Source organism: Equus przewalskii, chromosome 21 (assembly GCF_037783145.1).
Source record: "Equus przewalskii isolate Varuska chromosome 21, EquPr2, whole genome shotgun sequence".
In the NCBI taxonomy this organism is placed as follows: domain Eukaryota; kingdom Metazoa; phylum Chordata; class Mammalia; order Perissodactyla; family Equidae; genus Equus; species Equus przewalskii.
This window is the reverse complement of record NC_091851.1, coordinates 21,073,011-21,093,135: the sequence shown is the minus strand read 5'-3', so window position 1 is coordinate 21,093,135 and position 20,125 is coordinate 21,073,011. Positions and strand designations below refer to the sequence as shown.

Here is a 20,125-nt window from a genome sequence, read left to right as displayed (position 1 = left end):
TCTGGCGGCTGCGGCGCGGACCTGCAGCCTGACGGCGGGGGAGGGAGCCGGGCGGAGGATGAGAGGCGGGGCGGGTCTTCCACAGACCTGTGGAATGAAGGATCCTGAGAGGGGCCAGATTCACAGTTATTCATTGACTCATTCCCTCATTTCATTAATTTACTCATTCGTTCATTCACTTGCTTGTTCAAATATTTGTTGAGTGTTATCAATGGCCCGGTTCTCTTCCAGGGCTGGGGATCAGCAGCGAGCAAAACAAAGTGCCTGCCCACTTGTCGCTCACATTCTAGGGAAGAAATCCCAGACCTTGAACAACAGGTTACTTCTCTCTCCCAACCCCGCTGTGACTCCCCATCTCTCTCTGCGTAAGAGACAGTCTCATGGCCTGCGAGACCCCCGTGAAACGCGCCAGCCCCTCCATCTCTTCTCCTAGGCCTTTTGCTGGCTTCCTCTGCTGCAGGTACACTGCCCTTCTTGCTGTTCCTGGAGTGTGCCAGGCATGCATTTGCATCAAAGCCTCAGCATTCGTGACTCCCTTTGCCTGGAACACCTTCCCTCGCCGGGGGCAAGATGCTGCCTCACTTTCGGAGACCTCTGCTCAAAGGGGACCTTCTCAGACACAGCCCTGTCTTTGAGGTCCTCAGCTTCTTTGCCCTCTTGCCTCCTGCCACCCTCCCTGGGATGCATTTCTCTTCATCTTCCCTTTCTCAGCTACTGCTCATCCTTCGGCTCAGTTTAGGTGTCCCCTCCACAAGGAGGCCTCTCTATGTCCCCAGGTGCCATCAGACAGTCTCCGTGCATGCTCTGTGACTCCATGTTGTGTCCACCTTCCCCAAGGGCCATGATCCCTGTGACGGCAGGAGCTGTGGCTGTCTCCAGCGCAATATGGCTTAAGACTACATGCTCTGGACTCAGACAGTCTGTGGTTGAAGCCCAGATATTACCGCTTGTGGGATCTTGGGCAGCTTCTCTCTCTAAGCTTCGGTTTCCTGATGGGTGAAATGGAGCTCCTAGCAGGACCTACTTCAGAGGAGCGTGTGAGGGTTCAGTCTGAACTGAGAGCAATGCTTGACATTTAGTGAGCCCTCAGCACAGATTAGCAGTCACTTTATCTCCTGTGAATTGCCGTCTTTGGCATTAGATAGCCATTTAATGACTCTTTGCTGAATTAATGAAGGAGTGAATGAACAAAACCCAGGGTATCTGCAGATCCAGGTGAGAAATGCAGGGGTCAGAATCCGAGGACAAGGATGCAGGGCACGTACCCGGACCCCTGAGGAGTGTCGAGCTGACTATGGGGTGATCTAATTTCAATAAATAAAAAATTTCATTTTCCGTAAAACAGACGCCTTTGTGGTGAGGAGAAACGGCTTGGACCCTCAGAACCACAAACACAGAGTCCCAAAGCTGACGTGGCTGCAAAGCCACTGCCCTCAGTGTTCATTGTGGTTGCCGGCTAGGCTCTTCTCTGACAAGCTGGGTGACGTGGGCAGGCCTCTTGCCCTCTCTGGGCCTCAGGGCCTACATTTGAACAAGGTGTGTGTGTGTGGGGGGGGGGGGGGGGTGGGAAGTGGGCCAGCAAGTGTTCACAGCCTGCTCAGGCCCACATTCACCTGTTCATAACAAACATTTTGTATCACCCTTTACTGCCTTAGATGGAATTCAGAGATAATAAAACTGACCTACACATATTGAAAAAATCGACATCATGCTCTAACTGGAGAAATGAAGGGAAAGTAATTTGGGATAGAATGATCTGTATTTCAATCCTCAGGTATAAGCACAAAACAGGACAAAATGAAGCAGTTAGATGCTTACCTCTATGTACTTGGCTGTTTTATGAGTGATCGAAATACTCTAAGTGTGTTGCTGTGGGTAATACAATTTTTCAAAATGATAAAAAAAAGCCTCAATAAAGTTAAGAACAAGACAAATTTCAGTCTTCCCTTGATTGACACAGTAATTGCGTTCCTGGGAAATCTGGTGTACATTAAAACTGGGCAAAAAAATGCTTCAAGTTTATACTACATCAAATGCATTAGGGTCTAGGTTCAGGTTATTATGAGCAGGTTTCTAGCAAGTAGTGGGAAGCCGTGTGGGAGGAGGGACCATTCTTCATGGTTTGAGATTCTGCTTTCTGTTGCAAGGGCACCCAGCACCAGGCCTGGTCCCAGTCCCTGCTCTCTTTGCTGCTGTGTCAACCCCAAATGCCCCCAACTTCCCAGAAAGTCCGGAGGCCTGGAGTCTCGCTCTAGACCATGTCCACGCTAGGCGGCTAGCAAGGTCTTTCCAGCCTGGAAACTGACAACTTGCTTCAGCTTAAAGATTGGTGGGTGATGGGGTTCCCAAGATCCAGCTTCTCGGCTGGTATTCGAGTCCCTGAACCCAGATGCCACTCCCTCTTCACTTTTGTGCCACTGAGGAAAGCCCTTTCTTAGGTGAGAGGATCCTTGACCCCTCTTCCTGAGGCCTCAGGGCGTCCTTCCTCTGTAACACTACATGGCAGCTCATGTTTATTGAGCATTTACTATGCCCCAGACACTCTTAAAAGAGCTTTAAATACACTAACTCATTCATCCTCTCAACAGCTCGATGAAGTGAGTTCTATTATCACCATTTCTGTTTTATGGAGAGGGAATCCTAGGCTCCTAAATGAGCATGGACCCAGGCATCAGGGCTCCAAGCCTGTGTTCCTAGCTGCTACATGAGGCTGTCTCTCCATGTCTTGTAGGACTATGTTGGACCATTCCTGTGTCTGGCTCCAGATGATCTGACTGGAGGTGTTTACGGCAGCAATTTGATTAGAAGGGCATGTGAGGGTGTGAAGTTGAAACTACGTTTTCATAACATGTATCTAAATGTCCTTAATAAAATTGGGTGTAGGGAGGGTGCTGAATGCCCAATGCCAGTCCCCCGCTTCCTACCTCCAGCCCCACCCCCACCCCCATCCCAAGTCCTACCACCACTGCCACCTCCAGCTTCACCTCTCCCTTGAAGACCCACCACTACCACCTGCTGGTGCACCCAGCCCCACTGTCACCGCTAATCTCACCCCCAGTATTACATGCACCCCACTTTCCCATCCTCCATCCAGTCTCATCCCCATCTTGGTTGTCACCCTAGCCTCACCCCAGTCCCACCCTTTAGTCCCACCCTCCACCACCTCCCTACCTTCCTTTGGCATCCCCTCAGCTGTCCCCCCACTAGTGGTGATGTCATTGTGGGTGGGGATTATGCACCCCCAGGGCATGTGTCTCCACTGATCTGTCTAGGCCCCCAAGCACTAGACCCTCTATAGCTTAGTGGCTCAGGGAGAGCTGCCAGGTGGAGGATCCTATTGATTTCTCAACTGATACTCAAATCTTCCAGAGGCTTCTATACATAGAGGCACCTCTCCCCTCTCCCTACCATCACTGCCTCAGCAAAGTCGGGACTATTTCTCTCTCTTTTCATGACTTCCCCAAACCAACTAATGATAGTAATAATAATATAACAATACTGCCACCCTGTGTATGGAAAGATGCTTGGCTGCACTAGTTGGCAGTGAGACCCAAGCAAAACTATGACAACATGCCCTTTAGCCCCAGCCAACCAGCAAAACAGTGTACAAGTCCGATGATATGAAGTAGTGGTGTGGATGTCAGGCAACAGGAATCGTCCCATGTCTGGTGGGAGTGAATGTGGGCTCAAAGGCATTGGAACACAATTTGGCAAATCTAGTTGAAGAAGCCCAAAATCTATATAACTAGCTCTACTTGTGCGCATATATCCTAGGCAAATGCTTGCATGCGTGCTCAGGAGACACATTGAAACTGTCTGTGGTGACAGTGAGAAACTGGAACAACTTAAGTCTCCAACCATCAATAGAAATCACAACTAGAATATAGTGAAACAATGGAATACTATACAGCTGTGAAGATGAACGAATCAGAGCTATAGGTAACCAATCTGGCTAAATCTCAAATGTTGAGCTGAAAAAGCAAGGTTGGGATGATATGTGTAGTGAAGTGCCATTATATAGTGCCATTTAGTTAGAGTTTAGAAATGTGTAAGACCATGCTCGACTAGGCCCGGCACCCCCTCACCCCCAGCCCAAAGCTATACAGCTGCCCTCTGAGCTGTGCGAGTGTGTGTCTTGTGCATGGTGGTGGAGCACACCTGACCAGGCCTGGCGTCCCTTCTCACCCCAGCCCAACACTGAACCCTCAGGGCTGCCGTCCTCCGTGCTCCAGATGCCAGGATACAGGAGTTCCCTGTGGAGCAGTGTCTGTCCCTCCTCTTTCTCCAGCTCTGGGCCTTCTCTGCAGGAGGAAGTGAGAGGCCCTCACGGCCTGAGGAGAGCGACGTGAATAGACCCGTCTCTCTCACAAGGAGCTGCCATGCAGACTGGGCCCTGGGCAGCCTTGACTCCTTGGGGTCAAGGGTCTCCTTAGGGCAGGACGAGGAGAGGGGCAAGAACCATGGGAAGGGAAGAAAAGAGAGAGAAGAGCGCAGGAAAGGAGAGAACAGAAGAAGAGGAGGGAGAGAAACAGACGCTCCGATGCAGGGAGGCCTGGAGTATGGGCACTGACCTCCTGCCTCAGATCCCGAGACCCAAGCAGGATGAGCCGCCAGCGGCCTGTTGGCCCTGATGGGAGCTTCGGCCACCCCATGGCCTGCCCCCTTCTCTGTCTTTGATCTGTCATCTTGCCTGTGCAGCGCCCCAGGCCCCAAAGCAGGGCAGGGGCTGGACTGCGAACTTTGACTCCAGTTCATTTCCTGCTCTTTCCATCTGTCAGGACCAGGTTTTCCCCGAGGGCCCTGAATTATCCACCATGTGTTTTATTTGCCAGCACCCTCTCCACTTCTTTTGGGGCCTGGACCCCCCTGCCCTGCCGTGTCCCTATAAGTCACGTCAGTGTCTTTCCCTAGGATTTTCCAATGAAATCTGAGGAGGGTGGCTGACGTCACAAGATGAGGGACTCAGGCACCGTGGGCTGCCCTGCTCCCTGCCATGTGAAGGACGTTGACTGCAGTTTATTCCATCAACACATTGTGACAATTATTTGGTGCCTCCCAGGTGCCAGGCACAGATAACATGCATTCATGCATTTTAGCCTCAAAACTGCCTCAGAAGAGAGGTGCTAATGCCATTAGCAATTTACAGATAAGGAAACCAAGCCACACTGAGAGAAATAAAGTCACCCAAGAGATGAACAGGAGAACTGGAATTTGAACCTGAGCAGTCAGGTTCCCAAGATCACGAACTTCGCCTCTCCCCTGAATTCCCCTCAGATGTTTACAGGGGTTTAACAGGTGCCAAACGTTCTGCTTGCTGCCTGTGCCATGTCAAGCACACTCCTCCCTCAGGGCCTCTGCACTTGCTGTTCCTTGTGCCTATTAAGCTCTTCCCCCAGATATCTGCAAGATTCTCTCCCTCACTTCCTTCAGGTCTCTGCTCAAATATCTCTTGATCAGCCCCCTTCTGACCACCCTAAATAAAATAGCATCACCTCCTCCTATCTCTGGCAACTTCCACCCCGACCACTGTTTTATTATTCCCTCAGCACTCACAACCGTGTGACGTACGACTTATCTATGTTTAGTCACCCATTGTCTGTCTCGCTGCAGTAGGAAGTGAGCTCTGAGAGCTGACTTTTCTGCTTTATTCTCGGCATGCTGATTAGTGCCTGGGCTATCGTCTGCCTTCAACCACTTTTTATGACTGGACGAAAGAGGCTACAACGGTGAAAAGTTAGGTTCCTGCCCTCAGTGAGCTCAAATTCTAGCGGGGACAACTAGCAGCCATCAAGCAACTGCGTGTGCGCGCGCACACACACACACGCGCACACACACATACATTTATTTCAAGCGGCAGCAGTAAGTGCTGTGAGGGAACTGTAAGCGGCCTGAGGGAACTGAGAGGGATGAAGATGTCATGGTGGATACGACGGGCTGGGGAGGCCTCTTGAAAGAAACGGGTGGGCGGAGACTTGGGTGAACTAGAGAACTTGGCGCCGTCAAGGCTCAGGTGGGCGTTGGAGGGGGGTCAGTTTAAGGGGTGGTGATGGGAGATGAGATTGGGGGTGACAAGGACCAGCTCATCAGGGCCTTGCCATATGAGGCGGTTTTCCGGGGCCGAGCAGGGAACCACCTCCAGTTCTTTCGGAGGTCCATTTCCGGGCTTCCCTGCTACTAGTTTCCTGCGGCTGCTGTAAGAAATCAACCACAAACCTGGTGGATTGACACAGTGGAAATTTATTCTGTCATAGTTCTGGAGGCCAGAAGCCTGACATTAGCATCACTGGGCTGAAATCAAGGCGTCAGCGGCCATACTCCCTCCAGAGGCTCTGGGGAGACTCTGTTCCTGCTGCCTCCAGCTTCTCGTGGCTGCCAGCATCCTTCAACTTGAGGCCGCATCACTCCCATCTCTGCCTTTGAGGTCACACTGCTGTCTCCTCTTCTGTGTCAATCTCCCTCTGTCTCTCCCTCATCAGGACACTTGCGACTGCATTTAGAGCTGACCCAGGATAACCTCCCCATCTCAAGATCCTTAGCCACATCTGCGAAGTCCTTTTGTGTGGTATAAAGTAACATTCACAGGTTTGGCGGTTAGAATGTGGGTATCTTTTGCGGGGGAGACGTTATTGAGTTTACCATATCTGCCCTTTCTTCCGATGTCTGGTAATTCAATGATCTATTCACTTCTCGGCCTAAATTAATGTCCCGTTTGGCTTAGGTTTGTTCAAGCTGTTTTTCTGTTTATTATAACAAAATCATCCAGAGGAATCCACTTCCCCGCATAGTAGGTGCTAGTAAATGTGCGCATGGAAAGGGAGTTCACGTGATCTGAGGGTACACAGAGCACACAGCACATGGTAAGCCCTCAGTAAACGACCTGAATTGGTTCTCATACAATGCAGGGAAGTCCATGTTACCATCATCGATGTTCCGAGGGGTGAAGTGACTGATTGGTCACTAAGGCCACACGGGGAGGGAGGCGGGGCTTCAGGGTTAGAAGTCAGGCGTGTCTGACCCCGGGGAATGCACGCTTTCCCTGCATCAGGGCTTCTGCTGATGCTTTGGGCCAGACAACTCTATGTTGGTGGGGGCATCATATGATGTTTAGCAGCATCGGTGACCTCTCCCCACTAGATGGCGATAGCAGCCCCCAAGTTGTGACAACGGAAAATGTCTCTGGACTTTGCCAAATGTCCCCTGTGGGGGCAAAATCTCCCCTTCTTGAGAACTACCACCCTCCCTTACGCAGCCCTAGTGGAGCTGGTGGTACAAAGAGGGGTCGTTTCAGATGGGAATCGAACTCTGGTGTCACGCAGAGGAAGTAAGAGGCTGCCTCAATGCCCCTGAGGTGGAGATTATTGATTATCTACACATATCTGCCCACCGGTTCTCTAGTGACAAATTTCACCTGGGCACGTTGTGGTCAGAATAAAGACTACATTTCCCTGCCTTCCTTGCAGCTAGGTGTGACCGTGTGACCACATTCCAGCCAATTAGAGGTGATGTGGGTGATTCCTAGCTGTGCCCTTGAAGGGGAGGGTCATGCTCCCTTTCACTGCCTTCTTCCCTGGTCTTGAGGCCTAGAATGTGGACCTCGTAGCGCCAAGACCTGGGAATCCTGGATCTCAAAACCAGGGAGTCCCCATATTGCCTGGCCTGCTTGTGCTTAGATATTACCAGAGAAATCAATTTTTTTTGTGGTTTAAGCCACTGTTATTTAAAAGTTTTGTTCAAGTTGCCAAACCTGCATTCTGACTATTACAGACACCTAGACCAGCCACGGTGGGGAAGGAGGGAAGCAGGAAAGGGGGACAGAGGACACAAATGGAGGGGCACAGGGTGTCTGGCTGGGCGAGCTTAGAGACGCTCAGGGAAACCTTCCAGGAAGGACTCTAGTTGGAGCTTGAAGGGGAAGAAAATGTGGGGAGGTGGAGAAAGGGGGCAGGCATTCCAGAAGAGGCTTGAGCAGGAGCAAGGGCCTTGAGGAGAGACCCAGGCAAGGCCTTGAAGGACAAGGAAAGGGAGACACATTGGAGGGGAGCGCTGTGCCAAGTGGGGAATTTCACCAGGTGAACCAAAACCACGTGTAGGGATCCTGGAGTTCATCATGAGGCCTGGGGGTATCTGGAGGCTGGGATTGGAGGCAGAGAAATGACTGGGGAGCCCAGCCCCTCTCCTACTCAGAGAACCCACTCAGGGGCTGACCCTTCACCCACGCCCCATGCCCCACGCCGCATGCTAAAATGAGCACAGCTCTGCTGGGCCTGGGGTCCTGCAGTCTTCTTGCCGAGGGTTCCTCCGGCGGACAGCCAGGGCCAGCAGGAAGGCAGCCAAGGTCACTGCCTTCAGCCCCAGGACCACAAGTGTGAGCACAGACAGGAGGCCTAGGGGACACAGGGGAGAGCTCAGGGAGGACCCCCGGGTGAATCCCCCACAGCCCACACCTCAGTGCCCCCGTGGTGAGGTTGGGCCCAACTGCTGTATAACCTCTGGGGCCACATCCTTTCTACGTTGTGGGGAGTCAAAGACCTCCCCTCCCTCTGTCCTGGGCTGAAGAGGCTTTGCCCAATATCTTATCTGTACCTTTAATCATCTTGACAGCATCCCTGACCTCTGATAATAATAGAAAACTGCTTATATCTATTGGCTGCTCTGCTCTCTGCCCCAGACGCTGAGCTAAGCAGTCCTAATTGCCTAATATAATCCTCAAACTAATCTTGCGAAGTAGGATAACCATGCAGTTTGCTTAGATGAGGAGACAGACTCAGAGTGGGGAAGTGACTTGCTCAGGGCCCCATGTGTCAAAGAAATGATGAGACCAGGTGGTCTGGCTCCCAGGAATGGCAGGAACAGGGTGAGCATCGGGGGGCTAACCTGGCCGCCTGTATCCCTCCCCCCATTACCGAGCACCCCCGAGTGTAACAGGTGATGTGGCAGGCACAGTTCTGGGTTCTCAGTGGATCTGCATACAACCCCATGAGGGAGGCTCTTGGATTCTTATCCTCCCTCCCCCAAGTTCTTAAAGGAGGACACCAGAGATTCAAGGAGCGAGGCAACCTGCCCACAATCACACAGCTAGAAAGGGGCTAATCCAGGAGGCTGGCTACAAAGGCTTGTTCTTCAGCACTGTTAGGCACAGCTTCACCGTATCCTTGCACTGAATCACAGGGAGCTCACTACCTCTCAAGCAAGACCACTCACTGAACAGTTAGCACTGGCTGTTAGAAAGTCCTTTCCTTCCTTCTTTCTTTTTTTTTGAGGAAGATTAGACTTGAGCTAACATCTGCCACCAATCCTTCTCTTTTTGCTGAGGAAGACTGGCCCTGAGCTAACATCCGTGCCCATCTTCCTCTACTTTATATGTGGGACGCCCGCCACAGCATCATTTGACAAGTGGTGCATATGTCCGTACCTGGGATCCAGGCTGGTGAACCCTGGCTACCGAAGTGGAACGTGGGAACTTAACCGCTGAGCTACCGGGCCGGCCCCCAAGAAAGTCTTTTCTTTGTTTGAGCTTTAACGTGGTTCTCGGGTTCCTGGTTCTGTAGTTGAGATGGAGTCCTGGGAACTTTCTTGGTGGCATATGGGCCCTAAAAGTCCGGCACTGCTCCCTTTCCACGGACCAGCCATTTCTGGCCCCCTTTGCCTGGGGAGGACTGGTTAACTCCTCTGGAGGTAGGTGTACTCACCTGATGGAAATATCCTGGCTACACGCTCATTGATGAACTCTGTCTCTTGGGGAGCACTGGGCTTTGCTGCAAGGGAGAGAGGTGGTCTTGCATTCCCCCTTTCTGTCTGTCCTGCCAGTTCCTGAGCCCTGTTCTAGGAGCTGGGGTTACTGAGACGAGTCTTCCAGTTTCTACCTGGAATGGGGGCTAGAATTCAAACCCTATAACTATGAAGGACTAGTTAGACCTGCTTGAGCATCTCTGGGGTAGGGTCAATGTCTGATTCATTGCTGTGTTGCAGTACCTAGTACAGTGCAGGGTAGGCAGTAGGCAATAGATGTTTGTTGAATCATTAAAGGTCTACAAAAAGTTCTGTGGAGCCCAGAAGGGGGAGCCCGGAAGAGGAAGAAATTAACTGCCTGGGAGAAGGAGAAGGTTTTACAGGGGAGGGCTATGTGTGCTGGGCCTTGAAGGATGAGTAGGAGTTCTCCAGAGAAAAGGAGAATGCATTCCAGGCAGAGGGAACGGCAATATGTAAAGGTATGGAGGCTGAGAAGAGCTGGCTTTTTTTGGGACATGGTGAAAAGGTCCTTATGGACCACCTCCCCCTCTCTCCCAACACCTCCTAGACTACCCGTCTCACCTTTCACTCTCAGCCTGGTGCCCTGTCCAGACAGGTATTGCCTGTTGAGTTTCCTCTGAAACTTTACGCAGTAGTAAGTGCCTGCATACTCAGTGGAGACGCCGTGTAGAAGAATGCTGAAATCGCTGTTGGAGGCCCGGACCGCTGTCACGTTGGGGTGGGAGAGGCCTTCAAAGTTGTAAATGGCCTCCCGGCTCAGACCAGACCCCCGAAACCACCTGATGGGTCCGGGGGGACCATTTCCAAGCACTGTGCAGTTCAGGAGGACAGTGTCTCCAGTGGTCGACGACACCAGCTCCTGGGGCTGCATGATCCAGAGGTCTGGCTCTGAGTCCCCAGCTCCTGAAGCCAAAGAGAGGTTCTTGTTGAGTGCCCTCTCTTCCTCCATCGCCCATGCATTTCCTTCCCCCGTATCTTCCCTCCCTTCCCCCTGACTTCCTCACTCAGCCCCTCCCTTCCGCATTCCCTCATTACTCACTAGCTGATTCAGTCAGTAAAGAGGTTCTTAGTGCCTACTGTGTGCTGATGCTAGGACTGGGGAAAATGAAACTCAGCAAGGCACAGAGATGTCCTGCCCTGAGAAAGCTCCCAGTCTGGTGGTGGAGATGGTCCAGAAAATCCCCCTGAGGTTGGAAACCCAGAGGACTGCAGGACCACGGAGAAGACACCTGTCACAGCTCGGAAGGAGTCAGAGAAGCTGTCCTGAAATGCTTGCATCAAGTTAAAATGAACTCCCACCCCCAGATACTCTCCTTGTCAACAGTTTATGGGGGTATTTTCATAAACATCCATTCTTCCATTTCATCACCTGAATGGCCCTTGAAGAGGGAATTATGTTACCTATTTTACAAGTTAAGCATTTGAATTATATAGAGCTGGAGTGACCAATTTAAGAACACACTCCTGTTGAGAGAGACCCAGGATTTGGCATCCAGGTCACTGTTGGCGGACTTACAGACGGTATGACTGATTACTCGGGGAGTGTGGTAGATTAAATTATCAGCCCCAGTTCTTGACTCTCCTCTGGTATCATGGCACATGCATATGCTTGCCGTGACCTCATGGTGGCAGGGACACTTCCTTGTCTCTTGATTTGGAGCTTAGCCGTGTGACTTGCTTTGGTCAATGGGCTGTTAGCAGACATTATGCGAGTAGAAGCTTGAAATGTGCTTGGGGCTTTGGGACTTGCCCTCTTGTGCATCTGCCAGCTTCATGAGAAAAACGCACTCCAGCCAGTCTGGGCCCTGGAATGACCCATGAGGGATAGAGCCCCCTCAGCTGCCTGTAAATGTGTGAGTGAGATATACCAACTGTATTCCCCTGATGTTTTGTGTGTACTGCGTGACTGTGGATAAAGGTGACTGATGCAGGGAGACAGGGCCGAGCAGAATGCTGGCACCCAAAGGGCTGATACTCACCCTTCACGAGCACTGAGGTGCCCTCATCCAGCTTCTTTTCTGGGTGCTCACTTAAGCCATCAAATCTCACACAGTGGTAGGTTCCAGCATGCTCCCTGGTGACAATGTGGATATAGATGGAATAGTCGCAATTAAGTGGCTCCAATGTCCTCTGGATCATGGGTGTCACCCCGGGGAAGATGCCGTGTTTGAAGTTATAAATTTCCTGCTGGTCCTGATTGCTCACCTTGACCCATTTTATCATGTCATCAAGGCAGGAGCCAACGAATGTACACCTCAGTAGGAGAGTCTCACCTTCTGCCACCAGCATGGGGCCCTCCGGCTGCTGCACCTGCCACTCATTCCCATCGCTCTGCTCAGAGGCTCCTACAACAGAGGAAGAAGCGCCTTGGGCTGGGCAGGAAGAACTTGGAGCCCTAAGAGGCAAGCTAGAGGCCAAGAACAATTGCTCAGGACACTCGAAGGGTGTTGTTGGAGAGGGAAGTGAAAGAGGACATGAGGCAGCTGGCTGGAGAGAGAGAACACAGTTATCAAATGGAGAACTTACAAATAATAGATGGCACTTGAATGCTCCCCACATGCCAGGCACTGCATGTATTATCTCACTTATTCCTCTCAACACTCCTACGAGGTGGGCAGCTTCATCTTCATTTTACAACAGAAGACACTGAGAGCCCAGAAAGATTACATACCTTTCATTGGGCTGAATTGTGGCCACACATCCCCCATTTGTATCTTGAAGTCTTAATCCCCAGGACCTCAGACTGCCACTACATTTGGAGACAGGGTCTTTAAACAGGTAATTAAGATAAAATGAGGTCACATGGGTGGGTCCTAATCCAACATGACTGGTGTCCTTGTGAGAAGAGGAGATCAGGACACAGACACACAGGAGGAAGACCACGTGAAGACACAGGGAGAAGATGGCCATCTCCAAGCCAAGGAGAGAGGCCTCGGGAGAAACCAACCCTGCTCACACCTTTGTCTTAGACTTCTGGCCTCCAGAATTGTGAGAAAATTAGTTTCTCTGCTTCAGCCAGCAGCCTGTGGTGCTTTGTTATGGCAGCCCAAGCAAACTAATGCCTTACCCAAAAAGAATGTGACAGAGCCTCAATTCAAGCCCTTGCAGCCTGATTTTGGAGTCTCTGCTCTTAACCCTCCAATGTGTCACACAAAGCTTGTGTGCTGTGGTGTTCACATACCCTCCCTGCCTCCCATGACTCTGCGGGTCAACTCTGCGGATGGGTTGGAGTGCTGAGTTTGGCCTAGGACTGGGAGCAGAGAAAGAGCACTGGGGCCTCCCATGGCAGTCCCTGCATACCTGGGTTACGAACGTGGTCACAAGCACTCCCTCCAAGAGCTCCACGTGGTGGATGCTATTACCACCTCCATTTTTGAAATGAGAAGACTAATGCTCAGAGAGGTGAATAAGCCTGAGGTGAACCACGCATTCAGTAGGTGCCATGGCTGGGAAATGAACTCAGATCAGGTGACATAAGGTTCTGCTCAACACAAGGGCATCAGCTTTGTGACCTGAGTTTCGCTTGGTTTGTGCTCCCTTTAGGTCTTGTGAATAACTCGGTCGTACTCCAAGACTTATATTGTGGTGCTTCTCAGTTGCCAGTGAGCTGAGGGAGTAGGGAGGTGAAGCAAACCTTCCCTTCTAGGAGGGTCTGGGGAAGGGTTGTGGAATTCTAAATTCTTTTCCTGCTCGTCTTCAGCCAGGCATGTGCTATGAGCCACTAAGAACAGCTTCATGTTTGTGACCAAGTGATACCCCACGTTCAATTCTGTGGATTCCTTTTGTCCTTGGTGTCTTCAGTTCTGAGAAGTTCATCACCTCCCACTCCCACACACTGTTATTTGAGTCAGTTGAGTCTCTTCTTTCTAATCCCTTGTGGTGTTTCTTTCCCTGACCTCAGGTAGTTTCCTTACACACGCACTGAACAGTGCCCGTCACTCAGCATGGGCCTGAGAATAGCACCTGCTCCCACCTGCCTACCTGGAAAACCTCATGATCCACAGGGCAATGGGTAGACCACCCGGAAGAGACACTCTACCCACAGACAAGTGCTCTGGTCCCACCTAACCAATCTGGAACACAAGGCCCCAAAATGATAAAAAATAATAGCATTCTATTGTGAGGCTTATAATATATGTATAAGTAAAGTTCAGACAACAACAGAATACAGGCTGGGAGGGGGGAAATGTTGTAAGGTTCTTATACTACATGGGAAATTATAGATATCACTTAAAGGTAGACCGTGATAAATTAAAGGTGTATGCAGTTGTTTCTTAGTATCCTTGGGGGATTGGTTCCAGGACCTCCTGCAGATACCAAAATCTGAGGACGCTCAAGCCCCTTATATAAAATGGGGCAGTATTTGCATATAACCTGCACACATTCTCTTGAATACTTTAAATCATCTTTAGATTACTTATAATACCTAATACAATGTAAATAGTTGTTATATTACATCATTTAGGGAATAATGACAAGAAAAAAAAATCTGTACATGTTCAGTACAGACACAACCATCATAGGCCTTTCATCCACAGTTGGTTGAATCCTTGGATGCAGAATCCACACATAGGGAGGGCTGAGTGTACTACAAACCCGAAAACAACCACTAAACTACAAAATAAAGAGTTATAGCTAATAAGTCAATAGCAGGATAAAATAGCATTATAAAAATATTTAATTACCAAAAGAAGATGGAAAAAGGAAATAAAGAAAAAATAGGAGGGTGACAGATTTAAATCTAATCATGTTAAAAATTACTTTAAATGTAAATGATCAAAATATCCTAAGTAAAATTTAGAGGTTGTAAGATTGAATAAAAGAGTAAGACCCAAGGATATGTTGCCTACAAGAAATGCACTTTAAATATAAAAGTGCAAATACGTTAAAAGGAAAATGACGGAAAAATATATAGCATACTAACATTAATCAAAAGAAAGCTAGAGTGGCTATATAATATCAGACAAAATAGATTTCAGAGCAAAGAATATCTCCAGGAATAAAGCAAGTCGTTTCATGATGATAAAGGCGTAAATTCATCAAGAACACATACAAATCCCAAACATTTATGGACCTAATAACAGAACTTCAAAATACATGAATCAAAACCCAATAGAACTATAGGGAGAAACGGATAAATCCAGAGTTACAGTTTGAGGTTTCAATATCCTTCTTTCAGTAGTTGATAGAACAAGTAATCAGAAAATCAGAAAGAATATAGGTGGCTTGAAAAATTCTAGGAATGAACTCAGCCTAACTGACATTTATAGAGCACTGGACGCCCAAATAGCAGGATCTACAGTTCTTTTCAAGTGCAAGAGAAACGTTTACCAAGACAGACCGTATTCTGAGTCATTTAGTCTCAATAAGTTTAAAAGAATTCAAGTCATGAAAAGCATAGTCCTTGACCACAATGGAATTAAACTGGAATCAATAGCAGATAGGTACCCAGAAAACCCCTGGATATTTGAAAATGAAATAACACACTTCTAAGTGACACCTGAGTCAAAGACAAAATAAAAGGGAGATTAGAAAGTATTTTGACCTGAATGAAAATGCAAACACAACATTAAAATTTGTGGGATGCCATTAAAGCAGGGGGAAATTTATAGCTAAATGCTTGTACTAGGAAAGAAGAAAGGACTTAAGTGACCTGAGTTTTCACCTTAAGAAACTAGAAAAAAGAGCAAATTAAACCCAAAGTAAGTAAAAGAAAGGAAACCACAAAGTCTGAGTGAAAATCAATGAAGTAGGAAAGAAAAAATAATAAAGAAGATCAATAAGAATAAAATCTTGAGAAAATCATTAAAATTGATAAACCTCTAGCCATACTGAATGGGGGGGTGGGTGGGGCGGGGAGAGAGAGAGAGACAGACAGAGAGAGAGAGACGGAGAGACAGAGAGAGAGCGCACATTTAGATTACTAAAATCAGGAATGAGGGAGGTGACATCAGTGTATTGAAAGGATAATAAGGGAATATTACGAACAAGTTCATGGCTATATATCTTTGACAACATGTACAAATTCCTTGAAAAACACAAACTACCAAAAAGTTACCTCAAGAAGAAATAGACAACCTGAATAGCCTTATTATCTATTTAAAACACCTAATTTGTATTAAAAACCTTCCTACAAAGAAAACTCCAAGCCCAGATGGCTTCACTAGTGAATTCTACCTTACGTTTAGACATGTCATCAAAATCATGATCCATAAAAGAACAATTTGATAAACTGCACTTCATAAAAATTAAGAACTTGTTCTGTTCAAAAGGCACTGGTAAAAGAATGAAAAGACAACCCACAGAGTAGGAGAAAATGTTTTCAAAGCATATATCTGATAAAAGGTTTGTAACCAGAATATATAAAGAATTCTCAAAACTCAATAATAAAAAACATGATTTAAAAATAGGAGTTGAACAGTCACTTCACCGAAAAGGACACATGTGAAAGACGTTCAACATCATTACACATCAGGGAAATGCAAATTAAAACCGCAATGAGATCTTACTACACATCTATTAGAATGAGTAAAATTAAAAAGATTGGGGGCTGGCCCCCATGGCCAAGTGGTTAAGTTTGTGCACTCTACTTCGGGGGCCCAGGGTTTTGCTGGTTCAGATCCTGGGCGCAGACATGGCATTGCTCATTGGGCTACACTGAGGCGGTGTCCGGCATGCCACAGCTAGGAGGACCCACAACTAAAAAATTTACAACTATTTACTGGGGGGATTGGTGGAGAAAAAGCAGAAAAAAAGAAAGATTGATCATACCAAGTGTCAGTGAGGATGTGGAGGAAATGTCATCCTCATATATTGCTGATGAAAATGTAAAATGGTACCACCATTCTGGAAAAACCATTTGGTAGTGTCTTAAAAAGTTAAACATACACTTACCATACAATCCAGTCCTTTTATTCTTAGGCGTTTTCCAAAGAGGAAGGAAAGCATATGTCCACACACAAACTTGTACACAAATGTTCCTAGAAGCTTTATTTGTCATAGCCTCAAATGCAAACAACCCAAGTGTCTGTCAATAGGTGAATGGAAAAACAAACTGGTTTATCCAGACGATGGACAGAAAGGAAAACAAATGAACTATTGATATGTGCAGCAACATGAATGAATCTTGAAATAATCGTGTGGAGTAAAAGAAGCCAGACAAAAAGGAGGACATACTGTATGATTTTTGTTTATAAAGTTCTAGAAAATGCAAACTCCTCTATAGTGACAGAAAGCAGCTAAGTTGCTGCCTGGGGAGGAGGAGTGGCGAAAAGGAATCACAAGGACATTTTTGTGTGTGTTGTAAATGTTCATTATCTTGAATTTGGCGTTGAGCTCACAAGTGTGAAACATATCCAATTTCCTATAAAACATATCAAATTGTACATGTTAAATGTATATAATTTATTGTATGTCAACCCTACCTCAATAAAGCTGTTATAAAAAAGAAAAAAAATTTATGAAGATGAAGCCTGCATGTGTGTGATGAGAAAGGGAAAACTAATGGAGAAGAGGTAGTGGGAGGACGTGAGGCCTCAGAAAGCACCAGCTAGGGGTGAGTTTGGGAAAGTGAAACAGCAGGAAGGAAAGTGGAGCCTAGAATGAGGCCCCGCGCCCCACACCCCTACTCCTCCCCTCTCCTTCTTGGTTCTTCTTCCATGTTGTCTCATGGACTTTGGGAAATGTCCTGGGTACCTTGTCTGTGGAACTCGACCAGCCCCTTCCCTACCGCTCTGGGATTCCTTTCCATCTATTTCTATCTGCGTCCCCTGTCTTTCATAATCTTTGTTGAGGGGCTCCCTTTCGGAAGTCTGGCAGACAATCAATATTTTTCAAAACTATTTCATCCTGGGTAGTTTAGATATATGATTTTCTAGCTTAGTGCCTAACACGTAGTGGGCGCTCAAAAGTATCTGTGGAATGAATGACTAGGAATTTCGATTCACATTTTACAGTCGAAGAAGCCAGCTCGGAGAAGTGAAGCGGTGCTCCAAGTCACAGCCAGTGAGCGAAGGAGCATCCAGGTCTGACCCCACACCTGGGTCCCGCGAAGGCCTCTCCTGGGGGTGACCAACCTGGAGGACCCAAGGTGTGATGAACAGAATCTGGCTCTCAGAAGGGCCTGGTGCAGGGAGGGACTCAGATGGGCAGGGAATGGAATGAGCCAACTAAGAGCCAAGCATCTTGCCTGGTGGATTAGAGAGTTCTGGGCTCAGAGGCTGAGCTGTACCCAGGAGCCCAAAGACTCAGGAGTTAAATCAGCCTGACAATGACTTAGAGGAGACCTGGGTATGACAATAATAATTGCCAACAGTTATTAAATCTTTACATCGTGCCAGGTGCTTATAGGTATTACCTTATTGAATCTCTAAACAAAGTCGTGAGGTGGGTCCTGCAATGAGCCCCATTCCGCAGAGGTGGAGGCACAGAGGTTTGAAGAGCAGTTATTTAAAGTAATCAGTGGTGAGTTTTGAGCCCGGCTTTGTCTCAGGCTGAGCCAGGGCTGCTCCAGGGTGTGCAATTTGTATGGTCGCACAGGGCCCTGTGCTTAGAGAGTCCCCACGCTCGCGCGAATGCTCTGCTATTGCTGGCTTAAAATCCTTAATACGTTTTGCACCAAGGGCCTGCGTTTTCATTTTGCATTGGGCCCCCATAAGTTATGTAGCGGTCCTGGGCTGAGCCTCACCATTTTTGTGTTGAATACTCATGGCACCCCTACGGAAAGGTCCTATTAGCAGGCCTGTCTTGCAGGAGACTGACAAGCCAGGGCAGCTGACAGGGGCACACAAGTGTCCCAGCTGGAACCCCAGAGCCTGGCAGCTTAACTTCACTGTGCTGCCTCCCAAGAAGTCCTGCTTCTCGGGACACTGGGTCTGGGCTCTGCTGGGGACAGGAATGTTCTCAGCTCCCCTCTCCGGCTCTATCTGGGTGCGGTCCAGCCCCTCCAGGCATGCCAGAGCATGTGGCGCCCCTCTCTGGGACAAGCCGGGGGTGGATCCTGTTCTGTCCCGGACCCCACTCACCTGAGAGGACAAGGAGCAGCACGAGCAGTCGGGAGCAGGGGTGGGTGGGGGTGCGCATCGCAAGGGGCACACGCGCCTTCTGTGCTTCCTAAGACTGATCGCTGGTCTGCTCTCTGATGGGTGCTGGTGTCTGAAGTGGGGCCCGTGATCAAGGCTGTTTCTGCTTCTTGTTGCCAAGGCTCCTTGGGGAAGTGTTTTCAGTACAGCAAGACAAGGCTGCTGGTGCAAGAGGAAGGAGCTGGGTGGAGGGGTTTCCGGCTTCCACATCTTGGCAGTAGTTCCTATAATCACTCTGTCAAAATCTTAATGACCTCTTGCCCTAGGCCCTGTCCTGGGCACCCTGGCAGAGAGAAGGACACGGCTGTCACAGCGTCTGTTCGAGTCAGCCAGACTTTCCGTCAAGTATTGAGTCTGTCTCTTCCTGGCTGTGTGACCTTTCAAACTCACTTGCCGTCTCTGTGACCTTGTTTCCTCATCTGCAAATCACAAACTGTTGCAATCCCCTCCTCAGAAAGGTGTTTGAGGATTATACGAGATACATGTGTGGGGGCTCAGCACAAGGTAAATGCTAAACATATTGGCCATCATTATTCATGAAGGGTAGGAAATAGATGAGGTGACATTTGCTTAAGAAGGATTTATTATAAAGCAAGCCCCATGGAGTCCTCTTTTTGGCAGCACACGGAGGGCACAGATGCCACTCCTAAATGTATCATCGTGGACAACTCTCTAAATCTCCGTTTCCTGGAGTCCAAATGTAAGACACTCAGATTGTACAAAAATTTGTGTTTGTGGCATCTTAATTTTCTGTAACTGATCTAAACTTCCTCAGGAGCCCCCATCACACTGGCTATCAGGAAGGCAAAGCTGAAGTTTGCCTACTAAGCAATGCCAGGCTCTTCTATGTTCTGACAGCCTCTTTAGCAGCACTGTTGGGGTTCAAATCTTGGCTTTACCCAATCATTACAATCATTTGAGCACTTGGTGCCTCAGTTTCCTGGTCTGTAAAACAGGAACGAAAACATGGTTGGACGTACGGGTGGAGTAAGCACTGGATAAGCCACTGTCATTCTCTTTTAGGTTAACTTAGTATTTTCCAGGAAAAAAAGGGAAGCTGAGGCTTTCAGCGCTTCCTTCTCTCAGTCCTACTCCAGCTGGTCCTGGGTGCAGAGGAAGCTGGAGTTTCTCTCTGGGGCAGGAGGCCGGGCCTTGGGTCTGAGCACTGTCTGGGGTCTGGTGTCTGCCAGGAGGAGGTTGGTGCACCTGGTCCCTGACCACTGTGCACTGGGTCTGCCGAGGTGGCTGGTCCCGTCTGGTTGCTTGGGGCCTTGCATTGGGACTGCTGCTAAATC

At 48.6% G+C, this 20,125-nt stretch overlaps 1 protein-coding gene across 3 annotated transcripts; it reads right to left on the bottom strand.

Moving 5' to 3' along the window:
* Positions 1–6,217: 6,217 nt before the first annotated feature.
* On the bottom strand, positions 6,218–18,985 carry SIRPB2 (signal regulatory protein beta 2). 3 transcript variants are annotated; one of them, XM_070588998.1, is made up of 6 exons: positions 18,774–18,910; positions 17,697–17,825; positions 11,730–12,095; positions 10,312–10,653; positions 9,690–9,755; positions 6,218–8,384 (listed from the first exon to the last, which is right to left on the bottom strand). In XM_070588998.1, the coding sequence occupies exons 3-6, from the start codon at positions 12,037–12,039 to the stop codon at positions 8,239–8,241; spliced, it is 864 nt and encodes a 287-aa protein (XP_070445099.1). In that variant the 5' UTR covers positions 12,040–12,095; positions 17,697–17,825; positions 18,774–18,910; the 3' UTR covers positions 6,218–8,238. The 3 variants fall into 3 exon arrangements, with proteins under 3 accessions (XP_070445099.1, XP_008540594.1, XP_008540595.1); XM_008542372.2 differs by lacking the exon at positions 17,697–17,825 and having other exon boundaries at positions 18,774–18,985; XM_008542373.2 differs by lacking the exons at positions 9,690–9,755; positions 17,697–17,825 and having other exon boundaries at positions 18,774–18,985.
* Positions 18,986–20,125: the final 1,140 nt, after the last annotated feature.